Source organism: Enhydra lutris, unplaced genomic scaffold, assembly GCF_002288905.1.
Source record: "Enhydra lutris kenyoni isolate GAN:26980312 unplaced genomic scaffold, ASM228890v2 scaffoldscaffold16, whole genome shotgun sequence".
NCBI classification, from domain to species: Eukaryota; Metazoa; Chordata; class Mammalia; order Carnivora; family Mustelidae; genus Enhydra; species Enhydra lutris.
In genome coordinates, this window is record NW_019154100.1 from 10336762 (window position 1) to 10363772 (window position 27011).

Below are 27011 nucleotides of genomic sequence, written 5' to 3' on the forward strand. Positions count from 1 at the left end.
CTCTTTGTATTTCCATCACCAAATATAGGCACTTAATAAATGCTTATTAGTGTTGCTGCCGAGAGATCTGTCATCAGGCCCATGTGCTTCAAAGGGTGCCAGAATGAAAACAGATTATTTGCTTTGTTTAATTTTAAGTTTTTCATTCATCATTTTGGTCATGTTCACTGCGTGTTATTTAAAAAGTTTTTAGCCCTTTGAAAACATGATGAGAAAAGCATTGGTTGGAAGGTAAAGTACACTTGATCTTGCTATTTATTTATACTATTCTGCTCATTTCTAAGAAGAATGAAGAGCTGTATAATTAAATGGTGCGATTACAGAATGTGGGAGAGGGCAGAACATACCATTCCCTGGTCTGCTTGCCTCTTCGATCAGGGGCACCCATGTCTCCCCCACGTCTTCCCAACAGCTTGGGTCCTCCCAGTCCCTTCTCCACCTTACATGCTGGGTGAGCTAGTGACAGCAGAAAGGTGATGGTGCTCCTTCCCGCCTCAACACCCTCCATTCCCCCCAACCCCCACCCAGAGATGCCTCTTCTAGTCTGGCCCTGCTTACCTGTCCAGCTGCCATAGTATGGGCACCCCCATTCCCACACCTGCTCTGCCTTTTGTACTCTGGTTATAAAAACCTTTCAGGTCCTTCCAGGTGCCCTGTTTGCTTTCATCTGAAAGCCACTGCCTAAGTGTCTCCCTCAGCCTGGAACTCTGCTCCGCTGTCTGTTCTCCCTCCACCCAAGTCCTTCCCGCTCATCTTTTCCTATCCTGTTTAGACGTGACTTCCTCAGGAAGCCCCTCCTAGGTGCTCCTTGACACCATGTGTCACCTCAGACAACAATCCATCCTACCGCATCACGTTTACTTGCTCCATCCCCAACTGACGACACACGACAGGAGGGCAGGGATCATGCCTGCTTATTTGCTACTGTATCTTTGTGCGTGTGGCCCAGCACGCAGTGGGGCTTCCATATCATTTGCTGGATGAATAAATGAATGAATGCATACTTAGGACTGCAACCATGGGATCATATCTGTGAGGATGAATTAGAATTCTATCTCCTCAGAAAGTGTGAACCCAAATAACTGAATTTATAGCAAAATACTGCTTTAGTTCCAGATTCATCAGCTGAACCATGAAGGTGGCAGCTGGCTCTGCAGAGACTGAGATTCTCGCTCCCACAGTGACTCCTAAGGAGCCACCCACAGCTGGACCCCTCTCCCAGAGGACACAGAAATTCCTTCTGGTAACATGTTTCTAAGAGATGAATGGAGACTCTGTTCAAAATGGAATCCTGCTGGGACAAAACACTCAAGCTTGCTCACAGTTAAATTTCATGTTATAAACTCCAAGCAAACAGCAAACTCCACAATTTAAATTCATTCCAAAGAAAGCAGCAAGTCACAAATCGATAATGCTATTTCTTAACTGCAAAACCCTAGGTCAATTCCAAAATGTCACAAGGTGAGTTGTGTGGGGTCAGAATGCCCTATTGATTGGAGAAACAATGGGTCTGGGACCTCAGACTGAATGGCTGGAATCGGAGCATGCTCTACGAATGCTAACCTGGGCCAGGTGCTAGTCTGACCCTGGGGTATGAAAGTGAGAGATGAATCTGGTCCCTGTCCTCATCGACAGTCCTGCCTAATATAGTGGAGGATGGAGCCCTGAATATAGACTTCTTAAAAACAAATTCTTTCCCTAAATTCAAAGTACACCATGTTCAGCTATTAAATTAAATCCAGCACACAAGGGATTGTAGAGTAAGGCATCTCTCAGCTACTTCTGCATGGCAAAGGATTCCTTTAAACCATATTTTCCAAAATCAACAGATTGATGACACTAAAGAGTGGGTAATATTTCAACATTCAAACCAAATGACGAAGAACTTGGTTTTTATTCATCATTATACAGCTAGTAACCATGCTCCAAAATAAAACCAAATAAACGCAATTCTACATGAAATTGTCCTGCCTTCCAGAATAATCGTATTTTCAAATTTTTTAAAGAGTTATTTATTTTAGAGAAGAGAGAGCATAAACAGGGCAGGGGGGAGTGGAAGAGGGAGAGAAACTTCAAGCAGACTCCCCGCTGAGTGCAGAACCCAATGACAACCTGGGGCTCCATCTCATGGCCCATGATATCAAGACCTGAACCAAAACCCAGTCGGTGGCATAACTGACTGCCAACCAGGTGCCCTGTATTTTTATTTTTATTACATGGTACATAAAATATGCTCAAATAAATGTTTGTTAAGTGAATAAATCAAAGGACAGGTATTATAACGAAAATGTCAATTTTAGGTCAGTCTTTTTCTCTTAAGGAAAAAAATCATGCATATTTTCTAGGATTCTAACCTTCATTTCCTTGTCTGACCTTGGGCTAGTTAACATAGATATCATTTTCTCCACCTATAAAATTAAATCTGTGTCTTGATTATTGCAAAGCTTAAAGGAGATAGTAGATATAAAATGATGGGCACTATTCTCTGCAGATAAGGTTTTTGTTTTGTTTTAATTTCTCTACTCCGTCCTCCTCTATACCACAAATAAAGTGTCAAAGACAAACCAAATTACTGGCCTGATTGGAAAGTCAGGAAATTTCTAATGTAGCCTGGGCCTTAATTTTCTCTTTTATAAAATGAGTGAGCTTTACTGTTCAGTTCAAATTTCCCATGAATTCAGAAATCTGCCTTGCCAAGAAGTTAGATGCTGCTACCACATTAAGGTTATTTATAATTAGAAATAAAATAAACTCTGATTTCATAGAGAGGGACTCCAAATTACAAATGAAGTTAAGATTTGGCTTTTAAAAGTATTTGTATCAATCTAATAGTACATCAGGAATTGGTGACCTAGTTCTCAAGCAACAGAAGGTCCCTCCTTCCCCCCATCCCACACGCTTCCACTAGCAGGGTTTCCCATTCACAATTCCACATGATGTACCTACAAAGAAATCTAGGGATTTTAAGCAACATCACTAATTACAAATGGGTCATTTGAAATTAGTAAGATAATTGACATAATATTATGTCAAACCTGACATTTGCTTGATTTTTCTTCTTTCACACCCTGAAATACATCCAAATCAACCAAACAAAGAACTACCAATATTGTATACAACAGTCTCTGCATTTTCATAAATACTCAGTGTATGACTGCCACCTAGTGGTGTGATATATCCTTGTATGGCCAAGTAGCCAAATGGCTGAATAGATACAGGATAATTAAAACACCAAGGAAACATTGTTCCTCCGCTGCTCACCAGTTACTTCAAGGAAATTTAAGATCATATCACCTTCTCAGCTAACTATTCTCTTCAGACAAATTTCTGAAAAGGTCTATTGCAGATGGAACATTAGTTAATCCCACAACCAAACCCTGCCACTTCTCAACCACTTCACAAAACAAAGGAGTATTATTCTATTAATTTTAAAATTCATTAGCAATTAAAAAAGATTTCTCCAATAGCATGCCCTCACTTTGCAGTTTCATTTGATCTAATCTTGATTTTTAGTTATGCATGAAAAAGCATTTTGAAGTGACAACGTTACAAAAAAGTGTACATTATATGAAAATCCGACTTCAATTAGAACCAGTTACTAAATCCCAGCAATTTCCAGCTGTCTTTTCTATCTTACCCTTAGAGAATTATAGATCACATTAATTGGTATTCTGTCACATAAAAAGACACTGGCAATGATTAATTGCATCCTTGGTGCTTTTGAGTTATGTCTTCTTCACTAGAGTGATTCAAATCACACCTCATTACCTTCCAGCAGGTACCCCTCTTGGTAACCTTCATAAAATCTCCTACCTTCCTGAACTTCTCCATTTGCTTGTAGAGGTCTGGATCAAGCTCCTGTGACACATCCTTCATCCATAATAATGCCCCTCTGTATTCAGTCCGGCACTGCTCCATGCGATTCACCGTCAGCCAAGTGTCTGAGATGGCCCGGTGCCGAAAAGTCTCCACTTCTTGGTGAAATCGACACAAAGGATTTCTCAAAGCCAACCTAGACAAGAGGATAAAGCCATAATCTTGAAACCAAGCAGGCCAGAAGTGTGCATCCTTGACAGTTTACCTATCTTAAACTCATGAGCCTAGAACGGTGCCTGAAATATAGACAATGCTGCAGAAATATTTGATTGAAATGGATGAAGTGATGAGTCAATCAGATTACCCATGTACGGATCCCTGTTATTTTTTTTTTTTAAGATTTTATTTATTCATTTGACAGACAGAGATCACAAGTAGGCAAAGAGGCAGGCAGAGAGAGAGGAGGAAGCAGGCTCCCCGCCGAGCAGAGAGACCGATGCGGGGCTCGATCCCAGGACCCTGGGATTGTGACCTGAGCCGAAGGCAGAGGCTTTAACCCACTGAGCCACCCAGGTGCCCTGGGATCCCTGTTATTTAACTGGACCACTGGGAAGTATTTCCAACAGGGCTGTTGGGGGTAGTCTCATGCCTGAGCAAAGAGTGTCTGGAGTTGGAACCAACCCCGTGTTAATGGAGAAAGGTCAAGGCATAACAATTTCCCATTTCTTTCTTTTTTTTTTTTTTAAAGATTTTATTTATTTATTTGACAGACAGAGATCACAAGTAGGCAGAGAGGCAGGCAGAGAGAGAGGAAGGGAAGCAGGCTCCCTGCTGAGCAGAGAGTCCGACGCGGGACTCGATCCCAGGACCCTGAGATCATGACCTGAGCCAAAGGCAGCGGCTTAACCCACTGAGCCACCCAGGCGCCCAACAATTTCCCATTTCTGTTCTTGGCCTCCCTGTCTCTGCTCCTCTGAAGCCTGGCCCTTTGAGGAGGGATGGACTGATGCACAATTAGGATCTCCCCTACTAGGTCATTTTAGATTACTCTCCAAATGCTAGGGCAACCTGCTGCTTGCTCCAACAGTCACGGAGAACGGAGCACAAACAGAAGCAATTTTTAAAAAAGATTTTATCTATCTATCTATTTTAGAGATAGAGGGAGAGAGAAAGTACGTGAGCAGGGGGAGGGGCAGAGGGAAGTAGAGCAATTAAACAGATTCTGTGCTGAATGTGTAACCCGATGTGGAGCTCAATCTCATGACCCTGAGACCATGACCTAAGCCAAAATCAACAGTCAGACCCTTCACTGACGAGGCCACCCAGGTGACCCAAACAGAAACATATTTAAATGGTCTAGAAAGGAAGAGAAGCACTGTAGACCTACATGTTAGGCACATTCAGATAGGTTAGATGATTGATCCTTACAGAGAAACAAAACTTGAGGATCCTACACCATAAATGCATGTGTATTATGCAAAGAGAGAGATATAAAATAATTATAATATTAGCTATAAAATGCCATTATTTATTTAGCAAAAAAAAAAAAAAAAGTTTGAGGCATATCAAACTGTGGATAAAATACTCATTTTGCAGGGGAGGGAAATACTGCCTCTTCCCTACCCAAAATGAGTAATGTCATATGACTTACACTCTTAAAATACAGTTGTTTTCATGAGGTTGCAGGACATAGATTCAAAAAATGAAAATAAGATGAATAATTACATTTTAATTTAAAGGCAAACTTATGAAGCTGAAGAGACTAGTAATGTTAGTGAGCTGAAGTCGGTGCGTGGCAGTTTCAGCAGCACTGTCAGATTATAGATGGGGGCAATAAACTGTTTAAGGAAAAAAAAACCCTTTTACTATTTTCTCCTATTTTCCTCTTTTCTGTAAAGCACTGCTTTTAAACACTTGGCATTTCTCTAAAAACAGTTTGATCACATCATCCTACCTAAGTGTTGCAGGTGGTTTTCGGACACATTATGGTGCCATAAAGTAAGCTTGTGCTTTATCACCATTGGGTTAAATTTAATACTCACTTTTCATCAAACTGAATGCACAGTTGTAGCAATGACTATCAAATAAGTCAGTAAAACAAATGCCAGTGTGAAGGTTTATACAACTGGGACCTTCTATTTAAAGAGAGAAAGAGGCCTCAGCTGTCCCCCTAAGGATCCTGTTCATTTCTGGACTCCTCTTTCTCTTACCTTGAATCTTACCAATTTCCCTATACTGGTTGAATAAGAGTCTTGTGAATAGAATACTCTCGATTTCTTTGACTGTTGTAAAGTTAGAAACCTTTGAAGAGGTAATGACATGATGATAGATGTTAAGATCTTGAAGAAAAGAAGAAAGCATATAAAATCACCTCATTTTTTTTCTGTACCTTGCTTCATATAAGATTAGAAAGGTGAAAACCTGTTCCCTGCTGCTACCAGGGAGTGCATCTAGACCAAGGAAAAACTGAATAACCAGAAATATCAAGCTTCAGTGAAAGACTGGTGCACATTTTCATGGATGAAGATCTACCCAGAGGGGAAAATTAATAAAGTATCTGCTGGTCTACTCCGAAGACATTTATCCTTTAGCAGGAAAATGCGAAAGTGACCTAAGTAATAGAAGGGCTCAAGTTAAATGCACTGTGGCATGCCCTGAAATACTATGGTATAGATGTTTTTAAAAATGTATTCATAGGGGGGTGCCTGGGTGGCTCACTTGAGCCTCTGCCTTTGGCTCAGGTTATGGTCTCAGGGTCCTAGGATGGAGCCCTGCATGGGGCTCTCTGCTCAGTGGGGAGCCTGCCCCAGCCCCCACCGACCTCTCTGCCTACTTATGATCTATCTCTCTCTCTCTTTCTCTCTGTCAAATAAATAAATAAATAAAATCTCAAAAAAAAAAAAGTGTACATAGATAGCAAAAGTGTTATGGTTATTTGATCAAAAAATTGATTTGCTAAATGATCAGTAAGCACTGCTGTACAGAAACTGCATGGCATGATGCTATTTATATTAAAATATATTTTATATATACAAAGTATATATACATATATATTTGCTATATGATATATATATTAAAAATATATTCTGGTATTTCCCAAGTTACAACCATTGAAGATCTGAAAATTGAAATTCATGAGAGCTTTATGTCATCCTCTACTTTCTTTATGTTTAGAAGGACTGGTTAGGATGTCATGTGCTTGGTCAGCAGCTGAGTGTTGTGAAACCAGAGCCATTTTGCAGGAGGTCACCTTCCAAATTTTAAAGTTCTCCAAGCTGCATTAAATTATGGATAGGATGCACTTTGCTAGTTTATAGTGGTGATACTTTGGAGTATCACTTGCATTGTTTTTGTTAATTTCTTTTACTGTTTCTGTTAGTAACTAAAGGTTAGGTTCTATAAACTTAAGGTACCCTATGTGTTCTCTGGGAGATAATTTGGCATACAACTCTGAAAGGGTGTAACTAGAGAGACATAGGATAAAACACATGTGATCAGTAATGGTGACTCTAGTAGTGATTTCCAGGGATTTGGCTCTGTTTCCCACAAACGGATATACATTTTGGCATATGAGTATGTGTAAGAATTTTTCCCACTAAAATTAGTGGTAATTACTTTTTTTTTTTTTTTTTTAAGGTTTTATTTATTTATTTGACAGAGAGATCACAAGTAGGCAGAGAGGCAGGCAGAGAGAGAGGAGGAAGCAGGCAGCCGGCTGAGCAGAGAGCCTGATGCGGGGCTCAATCCCAGGATCCTGAGATCATGACCTGAGCTGAAGGCAGAGGCTTACCCACTGAACCACCCAGGTGCCCCTAATTACACGTTTTAACATATGAGAATTGACTCTTTGAAAGACTGAGAACCAGTTATCTTGGCAAGGGTGGGGTAAGTACATATGCATAGAAAATACCTACCAAGGGGTTAAAAGTGGGTCATTTCTATCAGTACAATTTTAAGTGCTTTCTAATTTTCTTTTGATTTGTCTATCCTAATTTTTTTCTTCAGTGAGTATTATTTTTACAAGGAAAAACTACTACAGATAAAAAGGTACAATTAAAAATTATAAACAACACTTTTCTTGGGAAATAGACACAGAACTATTGAAAATGGTTTTATTCAAATACGAAAGTTGGCACTGCCCACAACGTGGGGTCCAAATGTTATTAGGAGAACCAACACACCCAGGAGTGGGACCATGGGAAACTGATACAGCCAGTCTCTTCCTGCTACTCCACATTTCTCAGGATTTCATAGGTACGTGTGTGTAACAGGCTGATGGCCTGCTCTTGGCCCACAGGGAAGGAAAGAAGGAGAAATTACGAGAAGAAAATGTTGAGTAATTTGAGTAAGTGAAATTTTCGTAGCCTGAACATTTTTGGAAACTACCTAACAATGCCTTATTTAGGTACAATCTTGCCCAATATGCCTGAGTGACATTTTTGGGCTTGTTAGTTATTGGGGGAGGAGGAATAGAGGAGTGTCACTTTTCTCAGGCACAAAATGCAACTATATGCAGGGGCCCTTGCTTATTCTACACCAACCATAAAATTGAGTCATGAGAGTGTTTAAAAAAAAATGTCACTCATCTGCCACAATTTCCTTTCTCCCAGAGCTTCTCAAACTTAAATGTGCATCGAAATCATCCGGGGATCTCATTAAGATGCAGATTTGGATTCATCAGTTGTGGGATGGGGCCTAGATTCTGCATTTCTAACAAGCTTCTAGGGGATGCTGCTGATGTTGCCGGGCCAGCGTCTGAGTGGGCATCACGAACACCACCTCTCCAAAGTTAATTGGCCCACGGAGAGCAGAGAAGGAACCCTTCCACCTGGGTTCATTAGGCTCCTGCTTTAATCAGCTGCTGGAAGGGGACCAGACTTACTGCTATGAGCAATGCTCAAGGTCAAACATAAGCCTAGGCGGCACTCACAGTGATTGGCATATAACATGCTCCCTAAAGACCAGGAGAAATATGGAAAAAAACCACAAATTATTGGGAGGGAAAAAAAGTCATACATGTTATATTAATCAGAGAGTTAAGAACAGACTAAGAACTGAGAACAGAGCGGCTTCTCAGTCTCAGGACAGAGCCTTCTAGTAAACAACTGGAGAGTCCCCTCCATCGCTGGGTGGATTCCAGATTCTCCGCTGACCTCCCCTCCCCCCAAATGGGAGCCCCAGTGAAGGCCACACACCTTTGCTGGGAGGAAAAGCAGAGGGCCTTTCCTGTTGCTTGCATCATCTTTCCTGCTCTGGTTTTATCTTGGAAGCCTTGGGATCGGAGAAATTTTCCCAGTTCGTTTTCTTCTTGAGACAAGACTGATGAAGACAAGACCAAAAGGAGCCATGAACAATGAGCATTTTTGTTACAGAGCAGAGAGACACACCCCAAGGTCCTCACTCTTTCAGAGGCCAAGACGGGATGAAATTAAATCCACGTGGCAAGCTACAAGGTAAGCTCCCCCCTCCCACCATTTAACTTTCATGCTGCCCCTCCATTTACAAAAGGAGAGATCAAATTCACTTGGGCACATCTGTCAGTGCATTTGGTGCCCTGTAATCAGAACCAGAAAATGACCTCTGCACTGAAAAGCAAGTCGATGATGTGCTGCTTCAAGCTGAAATAAAGTTGGGTTTGTCGAGTATAACTGTGGGAATCTTTTGTGCTGCCTATGACATAGAGGCAGCCTCCTCTGCTTATTCTCTCTCTCTCACTTTTTGGTCTCTGCTTTCTGAGTTACATTCCACATGACAATAAAGCAATTCCAATATCTTATTCATGAGGTGGGATTTTGGTTGGAAGTGGGAGTGGGGATTGAGGGTGGGGGGTAATCAGCTTGATGTCTTCGTGGGTCTTTTTTTTTTTTTAAATAGGCATCACACCCAGCATGGAGCCCAACATGGAGCTTGAACTCATGACCCTGAGATCAAGACCTGAGCTGAGATCAAGAGTTGGATACTTAACTGACCAAACCTCCCAGGTACCCCATGGCTTTATGGGTTTTTTTAAAATGCAGAGCTGGAACAGTGAATTGGTCATGCCTAATCTTGGCCTTATTTTTAAAGACAACCTGAGATGGCACCGCTGGTGAGCTAATGACTGGTAGGTACATGCTTTCTGCAGAGTCCTTTGGCCATAAACTTAAAACATTACAGAAGTCTATGTATCTTTTGACAGTGCACTTCTACTGTTAGGAGTATATTCCAAGAAATTAGTAAAATGGACACAAAGCTGCATGTGGAAAGATAATCATAGCATCAATATTTATAATAGCAAAACACTCTCTCTACACTTGGGGCTGATTTATAAAAATGTGTGTCTCCAAACAATGGAACAGTGGGCTGTTACACGGCTACTGGTCCCCAATCCACATTCACCAACAGCTGAGCAAAGAGTGACACTGAGCTTCCTAAATGCTTTCTTTTCCAAGTACAGCATTTCTAGGGACTTACTCTGAACACTATTCTTATTTCACACTTCTCTATTTATACATTTATATATCATGTTTCTCTAAAAATGCTTTTTAAATGCTACTAGGATTTGGATACTATTCATAAACAATCCAGAATTCCTTCAGAATGCATTCCATTCCTGACATAACCTCTCCAACGAGAGCATTAGCCAGGAACCACAAATCCAAAGGTGAAAGTTATAATTGCTACTGCTTCCTTATTAATTTGTGACTATAGTTCATACTAAAATTTCCAGAGGATGAGCCTTTTGGAATTCATTCATCCTGAGAAATAAATGACTGCCCTCCTTTCTCTCTGTCCCTCAAGAATCAAGTTCACTAGGCAAAGCTCCAAGGCTGTGAAGTAGTTGATCCCTGTTTCTCTGGGACAGTAGCGCCCTCTCGGCTCTGATAACAGTGGGTGTTTGTTGTTGGGCATGTGTCTGTCTATCCCATAAGACTCTAACTTTCTCAGGACAGGGACCTCATCTAACTATGGGTTCCCCAAGCTGACCATAAAACCTTATTCAGGGCACTGTAAAGTGCTTGTACAATTAAATTAACTATAATTTTTGCCTTATTATCCTCATATACTTTATTTTTCTCCACCACCTCCTATCCCACTTTATTTTACTTTAAATGCCTATTTGATATTTATGCCATGATTCCGGTAGATTTAAAAAAACTCCTATAATTATAAGAAGTGTTGTTGTTTCTTAATACCTTCTGTAACTTCTATTGACTAATATAGGACTCACTCAATTCCACAATGAGTATGTCCCTACAGAGAGCAATTTCACATTTTTGTTCATAATAGCATGAGGCTACTGTCACCTTTTTTAACTTGAAGTCTCAAGTCACATACAAATGAACACATTTAGCTTAAGACTAGGAAGAAACCAATTCATGATTATAGAGTTGGTGAAAGGTACTCTTCTCTTAATAAGCCTAAGTAGGTTGAAGCATTTGAAAAATTATTTTTTGTTATTTTATGCACTTGAGGATTAAACTTGGGGTAGGAAACAGGTTTCCTTTTAAGAGCTGGACTCTAATTAATTGGCAGTGTTGCTCAGAGGGAGGTGGAATCCAGCTTGGGTTATTAAGCGATGACAGTCACTTTCCAAGAAGGTAGGTTCATTCCTTAATGTTCACTTTAAAATTCAAATACTGAAATTAATTTATAGAAGTTTAAATTCAGGTGCAGCACACATATCAGATGATTTGCCAGTTTCCACTTAAAAGGTCTAACTTAACTGGGACTTAAGAATTCAGACACACACAGGGGCACCTGGGTGGCTCAGTGGGTTAGGCCTCTGTCTTCAGCTCAGGTCATGATGTCAGGGTCCTGGGATCGAGCCCCACATCGGGCTCTCTGCTCAGCAGGGAGCCTGCTTCCTCCTCTCTCTCTCTCTCTGCCTGCCTCTCTGCCTACTTGTGATCTCTGTCTGTCAAATAAATAAATAAAATTAAAAAAAAAAAAAGAATTCAGACACACACAAAAAAACCCTATTCGTTTTTCGCTGCTGATTCGATTTTCAGATGTATCCTAGAAAGGGAACCAAAGAACTATAAAACCAATTAGGTTGGCAGCATTAATTCACTCAGCACAGATTTATGGATGATCTAATATATACTAGGCACTATTCTTGCCACTGGGAATATAGAGATGGACAAGACACACAAAGTCCCTGCTTTTATGGAGCTTTTGTTTGTGCAACAGAAGACAGAAAAAAATCCATAATCACAAACACAAAACACAAAAGGAAAAATACCAGATAGAGTAATAAGAGAAGGGGAGTAAGGGAAGCTGCTGCGTGGGCTGAGTGGTCAGGAAAAGCCTCTCTGAGCAGGTGACCATTAAGCTGGGCTCTGAATGGCAAGAAGGGGCCACTTATGAGATGATTAGGCCAGTGACATTCCAGACAGAGGAAACAGTGAGTGCAAAAGGCCTCAGGTGACATGGTGGGTGAGGGCAAAAGTGGCTGCAAACACGAGCTGGGCCATATCATGTAGCAATTTATAGACTATGGTATGGAAGTCTGGATCTCACCTTAGGTTCTACTGGAACGTTTACAGCAGAGAAGCAACATGATCCAATGTACATTTTTTTTAAAGATCTTATTTATTTGACAGAGAGAGAGATCACAAGTAGGCAGAGAGGCAGGAAGAGAGAGAGGGGGAATCAGGCTCCCTGCTGAGCAGAAAGCCTGATGCAGGGCTTGATCCCAGGACCCTGAGATCATGACCTGAGCCAAAGGCAGAGGCTTAAACCACTGAGCCACCCAGGTGCCCCCCAATGTACATTTTTTAAAGCTTCTTATTCTGCAATAATTTTAAGCTTATAGAAAAACTGTAAATAGAGTTCCTGTATACTCTTCTTCAGCTTCCCCTAACATTAGCATCTTACATAACCATGGTCCAATTATCAAAACTAGGATATTAACATTGGTATAGTACTCTTAAACATAACCTTATTTGAATTTTATCAGTTTTCTCACTAATGCCACTTTTCTTCTAAGATTGAATCCAGGATCTGATGTTAAGTTGTCAAAATTCCTTGTCTCCTTCGATCTGTGACAGTTTCTCAACCTATCTTGACTTTCATGACCTTCATGCCTTTTAAGAGTACTGGTTGGGTATTGTGCAGAATGTCCCTCAATTTGGGTTTGTCTTATTTCTCATAATTAGACTACGGTTACGTATTTTGCGGAAGGAAACCACAGAGGTGAAGTGGCCTCTTAGTGCATGATATCAGGACCACATGATACCAACACCCATTATCACTAGTGATGTCAGTCTCGATCACTTGACTGAGGTCTGTCTACTGAGTCACTCCATGGTAAAACTAGGATTTCTTCCTTTTGTAATTATTAAAAATCTTGGAGAGAAATACATGACGCTATGCCAATACCCAGTTTCTCCTCAAACTTCTGCTCACTGGCTGTGCCATCTTCCCGTGAACCTTGCCTGCCACAGATCTCACTGTGGTATTTGCCTAATGGAGATTTTATGGTTTCCTCATTCTTTCTATATTTATTAACCAGAATTATTTTATAAGAAAGAGTTTCTTCTTCCCTGTTTGTCTATTTCCACACTGACTTAATAGATGCTTACTTTACTTTACAGGTTATAATCTGATACTATTGTTACTTATTTTGTTGCTTAACTTGTCCTAGTTTAGATCATTGGGAGTTCTTTGTGGTGTAGACAGTGGGCTGGGGGTGGCAGGGAGATCATTTAGGAAGCTGGTACAGCAAATCAAGTAGAAGAGTGATGGTAGTGACAGTAGACATGGAGAGAGGATGGAGACTCTGAAAGCTATTCAGGAAACAAAATGGACCAGCATTTAAGACTGACTAGATGTGGGACAGAGAAATGGTGGGGGGATATGTGTCATGTGTCTTAATTTCCTCAGAACTCAAGACTATGGTGTTATAGCCCTGGAGAAGTCTTAGCTCCAACACTTAGTAATCAGTAACATAGAAAATTAATGAAATTCTGCCCTTAAGCCCTAGGACTTTGCACTTTCCCCACAATAGTCTTAACAAAGACAAATGAAGGAAGATTACCAATTGTTACTTTGTGATTATTGGAAAGAGGTCTAACAGCAGTCAGAAACAGGAAAATTTATGTTCTAGTCTCGGAAATACAGAAATTATACTATTAAATCATCTATAAAAGGAAATTTTAAAACATAGTAACACACAATTTGGTATTTCAGAGATAACTGTTGGTAATAAATTTAGGCAGAATCTTGTTCCCCAATAACCCAATCTTCAACTTTAAAAAAACTCATGAAGAAGAGCTGTCAACAAAATACAGTTAATAAATTACCTGTATGTGCTTTCTCTCTCCATTTTAAGAGGAACAAAACTGGATATGAGAGCAAGGGCAATCAAATAAAAACAACCCAAAATTTTAGAAAATCCACACATTAAACTAGAAAACTTTTCTATAATTAGGAAAATAAATTGCATGTACTTACCTACAGGAAGCCCAATATAAAGTTCTTGTTACAGTAACTTGCATTTAATGATAACAATCCATGTAAAGGATTTCTGATAAAATTATTAGAGATCCTCCTTCCCACCAATTAAAGAGAAAAGATAGGCACTCTTAAATAGTAATTTCCTTGTCTTACTTCCTAAACATACAAAATGATACATTAAGGCAAAATATCCTGCTTCTTACTGTTTATTTGATCAATAGTCATACTTAGGGCATACTTACAACATATTCTCTTTTGATAGAGTACAATTGCTTTAGACAAGTCCAAACAGGTTCTCTGAATTGAGTGAAATAGCTATAATAAAAATACAAACAAAATGTTAAGTTAAAACAGTAGTGAAATAAAAATTATTATCTGAACATAACCACAGTGTTTGATTTGCCCAATAACAATAAGATCACAAACCCAAGTATGCTTGGTATTATATGGTATACGGTGCAGGAACTGTGACCAAAGTCTTTAAATACATTCCTATTAATCTATATTTACTGGAATTGATCATTTCTGTGATCTAAATTAAGATCTGCAGAACACTTATTTCTTCCAGATTATTGAAATAATAGCTGAAAAACAGAAATCCTGAATGAAGGGCCCAATTAGAAGACTTGGTAAACCAGAAACCCAATATTCATAATTTATTTCTTTTACCATTTTGCTGTCTTTTCTAAAAATGTGGGATCCCTCAATTAAGAATCATGTTTAAAACATGACATTTGCTACTTTGTGATCCTAATGCATTTTATGGCATGCTTAAACAATTCTATAGGGATTGTTATCCCTATAGAACTGGGTGGCTCAGTTATTAAGTGTCTGCCTTTGGCTCAGGTCATGATCCTGGGGTCTTGGGATCATGCTCCATGCTCAGTGGGGGGAGCCTGTTTCTCCCTCTCTCATCCCCATGTTTGTGTTCCCTCTCTCTATATATCTGTCAAATAAATATAAATCTTGGGGTGCCTGGGTGGCTCAGTGGGTTAAGCCGCTGCCTTCGGCTCGGGTCATGATCTCGGGGTCCTGGGATCGAGTCCCGCATCGGGCTCTCTGCTCAGCAGAGAGCCTGCTTCCCTCTCTCTCTCTGCCTGCCTCTCTGTCTACTTGTGATTTCTCTCTGTCAAATAAATAAATAAAATCTTTAAAAAAAAAAAAATAAAATAAATAAATAAATATAAATCTTAAATTTTTTTTTAATTTAAAACAATTCTATAAAGAGCAAACAAAAATCAATCAGTTGAATGTTCCATTTAGAAGACATCTGGTAAAATGAAGTTTAGCTAGCAGCCCTTATCACTCCTTATTTTCCCAATGATTTCTTAAGATACACAGAGAAGACACCTAATATAATGCCAAGACCATAAGAGAAGAAAGTAAGGGAAAAGCAGGTGGGCTAGACTGAGAAGAATCAAACTAGATTTTAACTAACAGTGGTCCTGGTCTTTGCTTCAAAACCCAGATAAGCTCAGGAGAAGATCAAATAGCTACTTCACACTTTCTCCACCTTCTGTCCACGAACCTAGAGACCACAGCTGGTATCAGTTAGAAAACCTGGCAGACATTCTGTCTCTGAAGAGCCACCTAATGAGCAGAGTAAGGCTTTCCCTCCTTTCCTTCTCTCTCTTTTAGCTTATGGTGGCCATGGTGATGTAATAGTTGTGTCTTTATATTATGAAGCACTTCTCTATTTGCGTTAAAACAAATGATCTGCATAATAAATATGACCAATTATCTAAAAAAATAGATGCATACATATATGCTTAAAATATTAAAAACCATTCTCAGAAATGCTTAATAAGATAAAACTTGGTCATTAAAAATATGAATTTTGCTAAATCTCATTTCATTACTCTGTGTCCCCTATAGAAACAAACAAACGAATAAAAAACCTTTACCATAAAACAAAACAGAAAATCAGCAGTTTGAATTTCTTCCTTAGCAAAATGTTTATATCAGAATTCTGGCTCACAAACCACCAACACATAATAATTCTTGAAGATAGGAGCGAGGGAGTTCAACAATTATGTTCAGGAGTTGTTCTATTGGGCACCTGGGTGGCTCAGTTGGTTAAGCAACCACCTTTGGCTCAGGGCATGATTCTGGAGTCCCAGGATCGAGTACTGCATTGGGCTCCCTGCTCAGCGGTGAATCTGCTTCTTCTTTTAACCTTCCCTTCCTCATGCTCTCTCTCTCTCAAATAAATAAAGAAAAATCTTTTTTTTTTTTTTTTTTTTTTAAAGAGCTATTCTGTTGCCACTGTTCTTTTTTAAAAACTGAGGGGTAAATGAAAGGCAATAAAATGCACACCTCTGGAATGTTCTGTTCTGCAGGTTTGCAACTGCATACACTCCAGCAACTACACCCAAACTAAGAAACCACAGACCAGCGACTCCCAAAAGACCCCTCCTAAAAGACATGCCTGTCATCACTGGTTAGCTTTGTCTCTTCTTGCACTTAAGAGCAGTTTTTGAGAAAATGATTTTATTAACAAGTTTTGACATAGAGTTAAATTAGTGCAATGTTTCTATATTAACTTCCCAACAGATTATAGTAGAATCTGACCATCATAACTTGGCACAGAAACTTGCTCTGTGCTAGCAAAAGCTCATTTTGCTAGCCTTTTATGGATGACTTAGGGTAAGAACACATCAAAATGGTTTGCATGTCATTTACGTATGTCCTCTCTATAAACATCAACACGAAACCTCATTCATGTAATATTCTGAGTCACAGCTAAGTGCTTTAGATGTTATGTGCCTAGGAGAGTGGCTACTTTGGTTAAAGTATAGTTGGCTCAGTAAAAATGCTGCAAGAGATTAAGTATAAGTAAAAATTACTGTATTGTGTATAACGAAGTAATAATTACGTGTTAAATTCCTTTCTGAATAATGCCTATATTTGCTACGCTGTTAAAAAGGAAAAAATAGGGGCGCCTGGGTGTCTCAGTGGGTTAAAGCCTCTGCCTTTGGCTCAGGTCATGATCCCAGGGTCCTGGGATCGAGCCCCACAATGGGCTCTCTGCTCAGCAGGGAGCCTGCTTCCCCCTCCCTCTCTCTCTGCCTGCCTCTCTGCCTACTTGTGATCTCTGTCAAATAAATAAAATCTTTAAAAAAAAAAAAAGGAAAAAATAAAGGTACAAGACATGAAAAGCATATGCACCATATAATCATTTCAATTAGTGTTCAATATGAAGAACACTAAAATAAGAACAGACGCCTCCTGGTGCCATGCTTCTCCCATGTAGCCATCTCCATTAGGACATCCCTATGAAGCCCAGCTTCAATTTGAACAATTCCACTGACGGGGAAAGGGTTGGGAATGAATATTAATTGCACTAACTTGTACACTGATTCAGTTACTATTTACTGAACGGGCACTGTATTGTGTATCTGGTTGAGGGTACTATGGTGAGTAAGGCTGATATGGATCTCTCAGTGGAAGGGGAGCAGACAAACACATAAACATGTGAGATAATTCCATGAGAGATAGATACTATGAATAGGGACCCTGGGTCTTGTTCTCCCCTCGGATGCAGAGAATGAATTATCCTTCATCCAAATGACAGAACTTTCTATGCCATCAACAGCTAATATAGCTCCCCTTAAACCTCTCTGTCCAGTATAACCATGGTTTCTACCATCCTGGCCACCCTTCGCAGAAAAGTTTTTTGAAACCCTGAGCTTTTAATTTTAATACGTAAAATATTCAAGTTCACTAATTTTAGCTGATGTTAATCTTAGAGATCATTTTGAATTCTTATCAGGTCATGTAACAGTATTTCTCACGGAAGCGATGAGTATGCTTTTTAAATTTTAATCTAAACTATTGGCAGAATGTCCTGCAAGACAGGTGATTAGTGGGCCTTTTACCAGTTATGTTAGTATTTGGGAATCAACCAGATAGTAATTCAGCTTACTGTATTATTAACCAGTCTAACTAAATATCTGCTTAACTAATTCATTCTAGAATTTTCCAGGGTTCAATACTAAGGTTATTAGACCCTACTTTCCAGGATCTTGTGCTGTCATCCTTTCCTCTTTTTTTATATGTAAGCATTTGCTTGACCCTAGTGTTGCATTAGTCTTTGGTTGAATTAATTTTTTTTCAACAAACAACAAACATTTATTGAGAGTTTACCACATGCAATGCATTAAAGTGCTTAAAAAACAAATTAACTCAAGCATGCTGGTGGTTACACAAGAATTTGTAGGTTTTTAAAAAATGTGCTGGGATTGAATTTAACTCATCTTAGATTTTCTCCTCATGAACCAGTTGTCTGCCTGTTTTCAAATATAAAGCACACCTACACTTGTCCAGGTTCATGCACTCTAGGACTGTGACCCCAGTGAGGGGGCTGCGCTGAGACTGACAGCAGGAACAGCTCACCTCCAGCTTGGCATCCAGGTCCGCATCAGAGGCAACGACATGCTCATCTTCCTTCTTCCCTGTGGCTTTAATAAAGGCCTGCTTCGTTTCCCAATATTTCTGCTGCATCTTATTTACTACTGACTTATCTTGAGTATATCGATCCTGTAAGTCCCAAGGATAACTGCTAAAAAACACATTTAAAGAGGTATTTTATTCATGACTTTCATAAAGACAAAGCTATCTCAACATTGTATCATACAACATTCATAAACATAAAGATATTTTTTTGTGTTATTATTACACCAAAAAAGTTAACCAATGCTAATGTACTCTGAAACCTTAAAAGTTAGTGAGGAAACCAAGCAGCTTTCGCAGGAAATCAAGAAACTAAACCTTGAAGAGTTTAGCTCTCAGCAGGCTGGACATACTCCCTTTCCAAGTAGAGAAAGTGAGGCCCAACCAGGCAGGGTGTTTGGCTCAAGCAGCCTGTGAGGAAGGGATAAAGCCAGACACCAGCATTCCCTCCACTCCAGCATTATGGACAACAGTGAAGTGACAACAGAAAAGGAGAGGTAAGGGGGTAAAAGAAAGTACGTTTGAAATCTGTACTAGAGGTACCTAAAACAGTCAAACTCAGAATCAGAGAGTGGAAGATTGGTTACCAGAGGCTGGATGGGGTGAGAGGAAAATGGGAAACTCTTAATGAAGGGTGTCTAAGGTTTCAGTGATGCACAATGAGTAAATTCTAGAGATCTGCTGTAGGACACTGCACCTGCAGTTAATAATACTGTAGTAGACACTTACAGAGCTGAGCTCATGTTAAATAGTCTTACCATAGTCAAAGGAAATTAAAAAAAAATTTTTTTTGAAAAATCTGTTACTGATTTCTAATATTAAGATCTTAAATTCTTTTTTTTTTTTTAAGATTTTATTTATTTATTTGACAGAGAACGCAAGTAGGCAGAGAGGCAGGCAGAGAGAGAGAGAGAGAAGCAGGCTCTGCACTGAGCAGAGAGCCCTATGCGGGGCTCAATCCCAGGACCCTGGGATCATGACCTGAGCCGAAGGCAGAGGCTTTAACCCACTGAGCCACCCAGGCGCCCCAAGACCTTAAATTCTTAAACCCAAGTGTTTAAAATACAGATAGGAAGAAGCCATTCTTTAGGAAGACATACTACAGATCAAATTAAAAAGTATGTAAGGAAGATGGGGCGCCTGGGTGGCTCAGATTAAACATCGGCCTCAGCTCAGGTCATAATCCCGAGGTCCTGGGATGGAGCCCCGTATTGGGCTCCCTGCTCAGCGGGGGGCCTGCTACTCCCTTCTCTTCTGCCTCTGCCTCTGCACATGCTCTCTATCAAATAAATAAATAATCGTTTAAAAAAAGTATGTAAGAAAGAAATTAGAAAAAAATTGAGAATGAAATAGAAATCTGTAAAAGACCAGAATATCTCGGATATTGACAGAAATGTAGCCATTAGTGCTCCCCGCCCCTCTCATGTTGTTTATACCCTCCTCTGGTCTAGAGTTCCTCTTTCTTTCTTTCTTTTTCTTTCTTTCTTTCTTTCTTTCTTTCTTTCTTTCTTTCTTTCTTTCTTTCTTTCTTTCTAAGATTTTATTTATTTATTTAAGAGAAAGAGGAAGAGAGAGAACATGCGCAGGGGGAAGGGCAGAGGAAGAAGCAGACTCCTGGCTGAGCAGGGAGCCTAATGTGGGACTCGATCCCAGGACCCTGAGATCATGACCAGAGCCGAAGGCAGACGCTTAACCCACTGAGCCAGCCAGGTGCCCCTAAAGTTCCTGTTTCATTTGTCTACACAGGACCCCGGTTTCTCCTCACTGCAGACATGTACCTTCTTCCACTCCACACTATCACCACTCAAAATGTGCCAGATCTGAGTCCTAAAACACAAACTGCTTTATACCACTATGCAAAAATGCCTCTACCTTGAAACTTGATTTATACTCTCCTCCCAGATAACATTTACAATTTTCAACCCACACATTAATTCTTAAAAAGTCAGAAGGAGTTGCAAATAACTTCTTTATAAAGGTTATCATTACAGAAGTAAGATTTGGGGGACTTTCATAGTTTCTGCATTTTTTTTTTATTTTTTTTTAAGATTTTTTTTTTTTTTATTTTTATTTGACAGATCACAAGTAGGCAAAGAGGCAGGCAGAGAGAGAGAGGAGGAGGAGGCAGGCTCCCTGCTGAGCAGAGAGCCCGATGCGGGACTCGATCCCAGGACCCTGAGATCATGACCTGAGCCGAAGGCAGAGGCTTCAACCACTGAGCCACCCAGGCACCCCAGTTTCTGCATTTTTAAAAAACTTTTATGTGTATTAACTTGTCAAATCACTGTGTTATACATCTGAAACCAATGTAACATTGTGTATCTGCTATCCTTTAACTACAAAAGTTTTACTATGAGCTCACCTTAGAGAAAATAAGTGGAAGAAACATGTAACTTTTACATAAAAGAGAGAATCTCTCTATATAATATGTGCATTAAAAGACTGGAAGGATTTACCCTCCAAAACTGGTTATTTCAAGGAAACATAATTTTTAGAAGTGGGGAATAGGGTGGGCTTCTTTGTATTGTATCTTTTATTTACTTATTTTTGGTGAGAGGTCATGGATGAGAAAAAATTCCATTTTGGAAAAAAAAAAAGCAACAAAAAGCAAAGGGACTTCAGAGACCTGGTGAACACGCCTCACCTTTGTCATTTAATAGATGAGGTATCTTAGGTTTTAAAAAATTACGAATTCTGCCAGAAGTCTCACAGGATTAAAATCCAGCCCTCTTAATCCCAGTCCAGTGTTCATTTCAATGTTCTCTACAGCCCTTGCATTTCAGCAGCAAGCAATGAAGTGGCACAGTAAGTAAGAGAATGACTTTGGGGAAGGGCCCATTTCTGAGGGCACTCCCATTTCTCTTAGGTGGGTGACTACCTACTTCCCTGGTCTGCTGCCAGGATATGACAGCCATTTTGAGGGTCACAGGATGGAGGCACCCTTTTGTCTTAATGAGGCAAGACGGAATAATTATGAAAAGAGTATGACAACTGTGAGTTAGAGGGCTGTCAAATGGGGATACTCAGGGAAACTAAATCCCTTAGCCATTTACTAATTATCTTTTAAAATTCATTATGTTTTAAAGCATGTAAAAATTCTCTTAAAGTTTGACATTTGACTTTACAGAGGTCTTGGGTCTGATTACTTCTTTGCTGAGAGGACGGATTTAAAGTATATTCCTTATTATAATTAACTGTACACTAGAAACATGAAAATATACATCACATTTTTTCATGCTATGGATTAGAGATAAAGCATGACAAAGATCTGATTGCCTGGTGGGTCATGGGTTCAAAAGGGTTCAAAAACACTACATGAGGCAGACCTGGAACCTATAAGAAGTTTAACATGCCACTGACATGTGCTACAGGCATGTAAGTGACAGTGCTGAACATTGCCATGATCACCACACTTTACTTAACAGCAGCACCTTCCAACTAGGATTGCCTCCCCAGTGTTCAGTTAAAGTCACATTAATGAGTCTGAGTCTGTGTTCACTCACTATTTTAAAGCTGCTGTACATCTAGTTCTCTGATAACACTAATAAGTTATAAATAAAATAGTGCTAAAAAAATGTTTGCTTATTAGATTTGAAAAAGTGGGTAAGAAAATCCATTGGATTCTCAGGAGAAAAGCTATATATAAATTAATTTCTTAGAGAATATATATTACATAAGAACTTACAGTAAATTTAGTTATTTGGTTTCCATATTTCATTTAGAAGGGATGTTGAACTTGACTATGCCCCATACTGGATAGGGGTTAACAGATTATTTACTGCTGATGTGACTCTTGATTTTTCTAGTCAACAGACATTTATTGAGCATATATTATGTGCTTTCCTCTCCCACTACCCTCTTCCACTTTAGAAAAGACAACACATTACTTACCATTTGTGTCCTGACATGTTTTCTTCTTCTTCTTTTTCTACTGTTGATGATTTGGGGAGAAGGGGCAGGGAAAAAGCATGAGAGGGTAAGTTATATTATGACCTGAAATAAAACAAATATGTTTAACAGTTAACACACTATATTATATGTTAATATGACATATAAAATTTTTCAATCTGAGCCATTTCTAATTGTGTTTTAGGGGCCAAACACTATTACACAGTACCACTGTACCCTGGTGTCGAGAATAATTTAACACTGGAAGAAATATCCCAAATGAAGTGGAAGAAGTAAACAGGTAGAATGAATGAGAACAATAGGTTGCAGAAGACTACATAAAATATGAGATCACAAAATGCAAAATGATACTATATATTGCTAAAGCATTCAAATATCACATAGTAAAGGTATAAAAATTGCCTAGGAATGGTAAATACTAAATTCCAGATAGCAGTTACTACTGCAGAAAGGGATGGGTGATATGATTCGAGAGTGGTACACAGGGGCTTCAAATGGACTCATGTTCTCTTTGTTAAGCTTGGTGGTGAGTAGACTGCATCTGTCTGCCTCTTTACAGATTCGAAATATTTTATAAATGTGCTCATTCTGGCAACATATATACTAAAATTGGAACAATCCAGAGAAGATTAGCATGAAAAAGTCCAAACCAGGAAACCCCACCCACCCAACTGTCCACCCAAGGGAAATGGAAGGCAAGAAATACAAAGGTCCACGTGTTAACTGTAGAGTTGGCGGGGATGGAGGGGGGCAGCTGTGGGAATACAGACTTGCAGGTGCTGCTGCTTCTTTTTTTAAAAGATTTTATTTATTTATTTGTCAGAGAGAGTGAGCACAGGCAGACAGAGTGGCAGGCAGAGGCAGAGGGAGAAGCAGGCTCCCCGCTGAGCAAGGAGCCCGATGTGGGACTCGATCCCAGGATGCTGGGATCATGACCTGAGCTGAAGGCAGCCGCTTAACCAACTGAGCTGCCCAGGCGTCCCTTGCTGGTGCTTCTTAATCTGTTTCGGGTTCCAGGAAGGGGAGAAAAGTGGGTTCTTGGTGATTAAGACTGGATCCTGTGTTTGGCCTTTGGCCATGCTGCTGTCTGACTGCATGTTCCCTCCCAGGGACTGACCCTCAGCCCAAGCTGCCCTTGGTAAGTGGGCTCTGGCACAGAATACTGTACTTGCTGAGGTTCCTTATCAGTGACCAGGAAGGAAACTGGGAATTACCACACTCGTTCAATATATGAGGGTACTGGCCTAGCCGTAGGTAATCCTTGTCCTAATCCCTTCCTGACACCCAGGAAAATCACTTTCAATTTTTTATTTCTAACCTTTTTTATTGAAATAAAGTCCTTAGTTAGCCAGAAAACAAAATAAGTATTTCACAACAATATTTCTAAAAAATGAGTCAATGAGCCAGCACACTGAAAACAAAACATACACACAATAGAAAAGGCTAAAGCGAGATACTAGGAAGGGTTAAAAGGAGGAAAATGTGATTATTTGTGTTTTTACCAGCCTAGCATTGTATTTTCACCTCATCAGTAAACATGGGAGTAACTCTGTGCCACTGTCTTTCACTCCCTTTGCCCTACTCCAGAAAGCTAGCCAGCCTCACTGGTAGAGCAAACCAACCCAAACATACTTGCCTATCAGTTTCTGTAGAGACTGGAGAGCTTGCCGCCTAAAGGAATGGCCTCTGACCAAACACAGAATGCTGACTGCCAGAGGAATGCTCAACACAGAGTGAACGCTTTTGGCTATTCCACAAAATCAATCCAGTTGTTCTTCCTCTACCCCAGAAAGGGTCCTGGCAATCAGTACCCCTAAGATGACCAAAGATTTCTTAGAGTTTTATTTTTGCCATTTTTAAAATGTTAAAAAGCTTTTTAAAAATGCTTTAAGGGAACTAAATGAAAGTGCTAAAACTCTAGGTCTCAGGTATGGGGGCAGGAGGGAGCAAGGAAGATATTTTCCCGGGGTGTCCACATGCCTCTGAAATGAGAACAGCTAGTCATTAGCATCTCTCTGCCTCCGGGAGGGCTTCCACGTTTGTGGACAAGTTGCCTTGGGAAGGACATTCGTGATAAGTAAGCCCTGCCCTCTACTCCGTACATCAGAGGGAGACCACCAGCTTCTAGTCCTCTTAACACCCACACAGCTTCCCTGAAAGTACACACTTTACTTAGCTCAAAGCTTCTAACAAAATTTCTTAGGAAAAAATACTGTTCAAGGAAACAAATTATATTCTTTCCTTGAGTCCAATTTCACCATGATCTATTAGTATAGTTGAGACTTTCTGAATAATTTCTAGTTGTGGTAAAAACCACATAAATATATCCTTTAATAATGAGTAAGTGTACCTTACAGAATTGTTAACTATATGCACATTGTCATATAACAGATCTCCAGAACTTTTTCATCTTGCATGGTTGAAACTCTGTATCCATCAAATACCTCATTTCCTCTACCCACTAACCTCTGGCAACCACCATTCTTCTTGTTTCTATGAGTTTGACTATTTTGGATACTTTATAAGTGAAATTATGCAGAATTTATCTTTATTATGATTGGTTTATTTTATTTAGCCTAATGTTGTCAAAGTTCTCTAACCTATGATAGGTTTTCCTTCTTTTTAAAGGTAGAATAATATTCTATTATATATGTGAAGCATATTTTCTTTATCCACTGATAGACATTTAGCTTGCTTCCACATCCTGGTTATGAATAATGTTGTAATGAACATGGGTGTATATCAAATGGGTGTATATCAAAAATATCTTTTGAGATCCAGGGTTTTTTATTACGTATATACCTAGAAGTAAGATCGTTGGATCATAGGGTAGTTCTAGTTTTGATTTTTTGAGGAACCTCCATATTTTTTTCCACAGTAACTGCACCATTTTAAAATCCCACCAACAGTGTTCCAAGGGTTTCATTTTTTCCACATTCTCCCCAGCACTTGTTATTTTTCTTCTATTTCTTCTTGTTCTTCTTGTTCTTCTTCTTTTTTTTTTTTTTGAAAGCAGCCATCCTAATTCACAGTGTCAAAATCACTCCTTAAAAAAAAAAATCATTATGGGGCGCCTGGGTGGCTCAGTGAGTTAAGCCTCTCCCTTCGGCTCGGGTCATGTTCTCAGAGTCCTGGGTTCGAGCCCCACATCAGGCCCGCTGCTCATCAGGGAGCCTGCTTCCCCCTCTCTCTGCCTGCCTCTCTGCCTGCTTGTGATCTCTGTCAAATAAATAAAATCTTAAAAAAAAATCATTAGAATTCTCACCTATTCACTCATTTCAGTTCATCAGTTTGGTTGCACTGGGCATGCACTGAGCATCTGGTTAATATGTACCAGGTGCTGTCTAGCCTCAAGTAACTTACAGTCTAAATCAGCTCTGTCCAACAGAAATACACTATGAGCTACATATGTAATTTTAAATGATTAAATGGCAATGTTATAAAGTGAAAAGAAATACTAAAATATTGTAAAATATTTGATTTAACCCTATATATCTAAAATGTTATTTCAACATATAATAAAAAAAATTACTAATGTTTTATTTTACATTCATGTTTTTGTACCAAATCATGGTGTATACTTATGCTTACAGAACATCTCAATTGAGATTAGCCACATTAAGTGCTCAATGGCCACGTTTGGTTAGTGGCTACAGTATTGGACAATGTAGGTTAAGCAGGGATATAAACAATTTTTGGATCCAAGAGACTGTTGATATTTGCAAGGGACATATAAAAAAGATCTTTGTGACTCCCCAAATTTGTAGAATCTGTTGTTAGAAAAGTCATTTCCCCTATAAAATACAATAAAATCTATAATTAGCTAATACTTCAATTCATTGATCTGCAAAGGCAGCTATATCTCAAACAAGACACTTGGGAAATAAGCCCCAAATGAATGCTATCATGTCTTGAGCATTTTAATAGCACAGAGAAGACTTTCTAAAGTTCTGTTTGTGGCCACATTACTTTGGGAGATAAGCAAAGAAGAGCAAGCATCAAGCTGCTTATGGACTTGCCATGGCATGAGTGCCATGAAAGAAAAAAAAAATAGTTAAATTTAGCACAACGTGACCACATGAATATCTATGTTTCCCTAAATTCTGTCTCTCCAAGGAAGACAAAGCAGATGAGCCAATAAGAATTAAGATCTTCTCAAGAATAAATAAAACAAGATGGGATTGGGAGGGAGACAAATCATAAGTGACTCTTAATCTCACAAAACAAACTGAGGGTTGCTGGGGGGAGGGGTAGTTGGGAGAGAGGGGTGTGGTTATGGACATTGGGGAGGGTATGTGATATGGTGAGTGCTGTGAAGTGTGTAAACCTGGCGATTCACAGACCTGTACCCCTGGGGATAAAAATATATGTTTATAAAAAATAAAAAATTAAAA

At 39.4% G+C, this 27011-nt stretch overlaps 1 protein-coding gene across 5 annotated transcripts in view; it reads right to left on the minus strand.

Moving 5' to 3' along the window:
* The window catches only part of LOC111147277 (islet cell autoantigen 1), a 143256-nt gene that overhangs the window by 101625 nt on the left and 14620 nt on the right, over positions 1-27011 (minus strand). For 4 of the 5 annotated variants that reach the window (XM_022503226.1, XM_022503225.1, XM_022503224.1 and 1 more), the window contains exons 1-5: positions 22600-22616; positions 18652-18814; positions 14499-14571; positions 9012-9135; positions 3814-4012 (exon numbers count right to left, since the gene is read on the minus strand). In XM_022503226.1, coding sequence (XP_022358934.1) covers positions 3814-4012; positions 9012-9135; positions 14499-14571; positions 18652-18814; positions 22600-22616 — 576 coding nt within the window. Of the gene's footprint in view, positions 1-3813; positions 4013-9011; positions 9136-14498; positions 14572-18651; positions 18818-22599; positions 22640-27011 lie in introns of those variants that run through there. The other variant, XM_022503221.1, reaches the window with a different exon arrangement.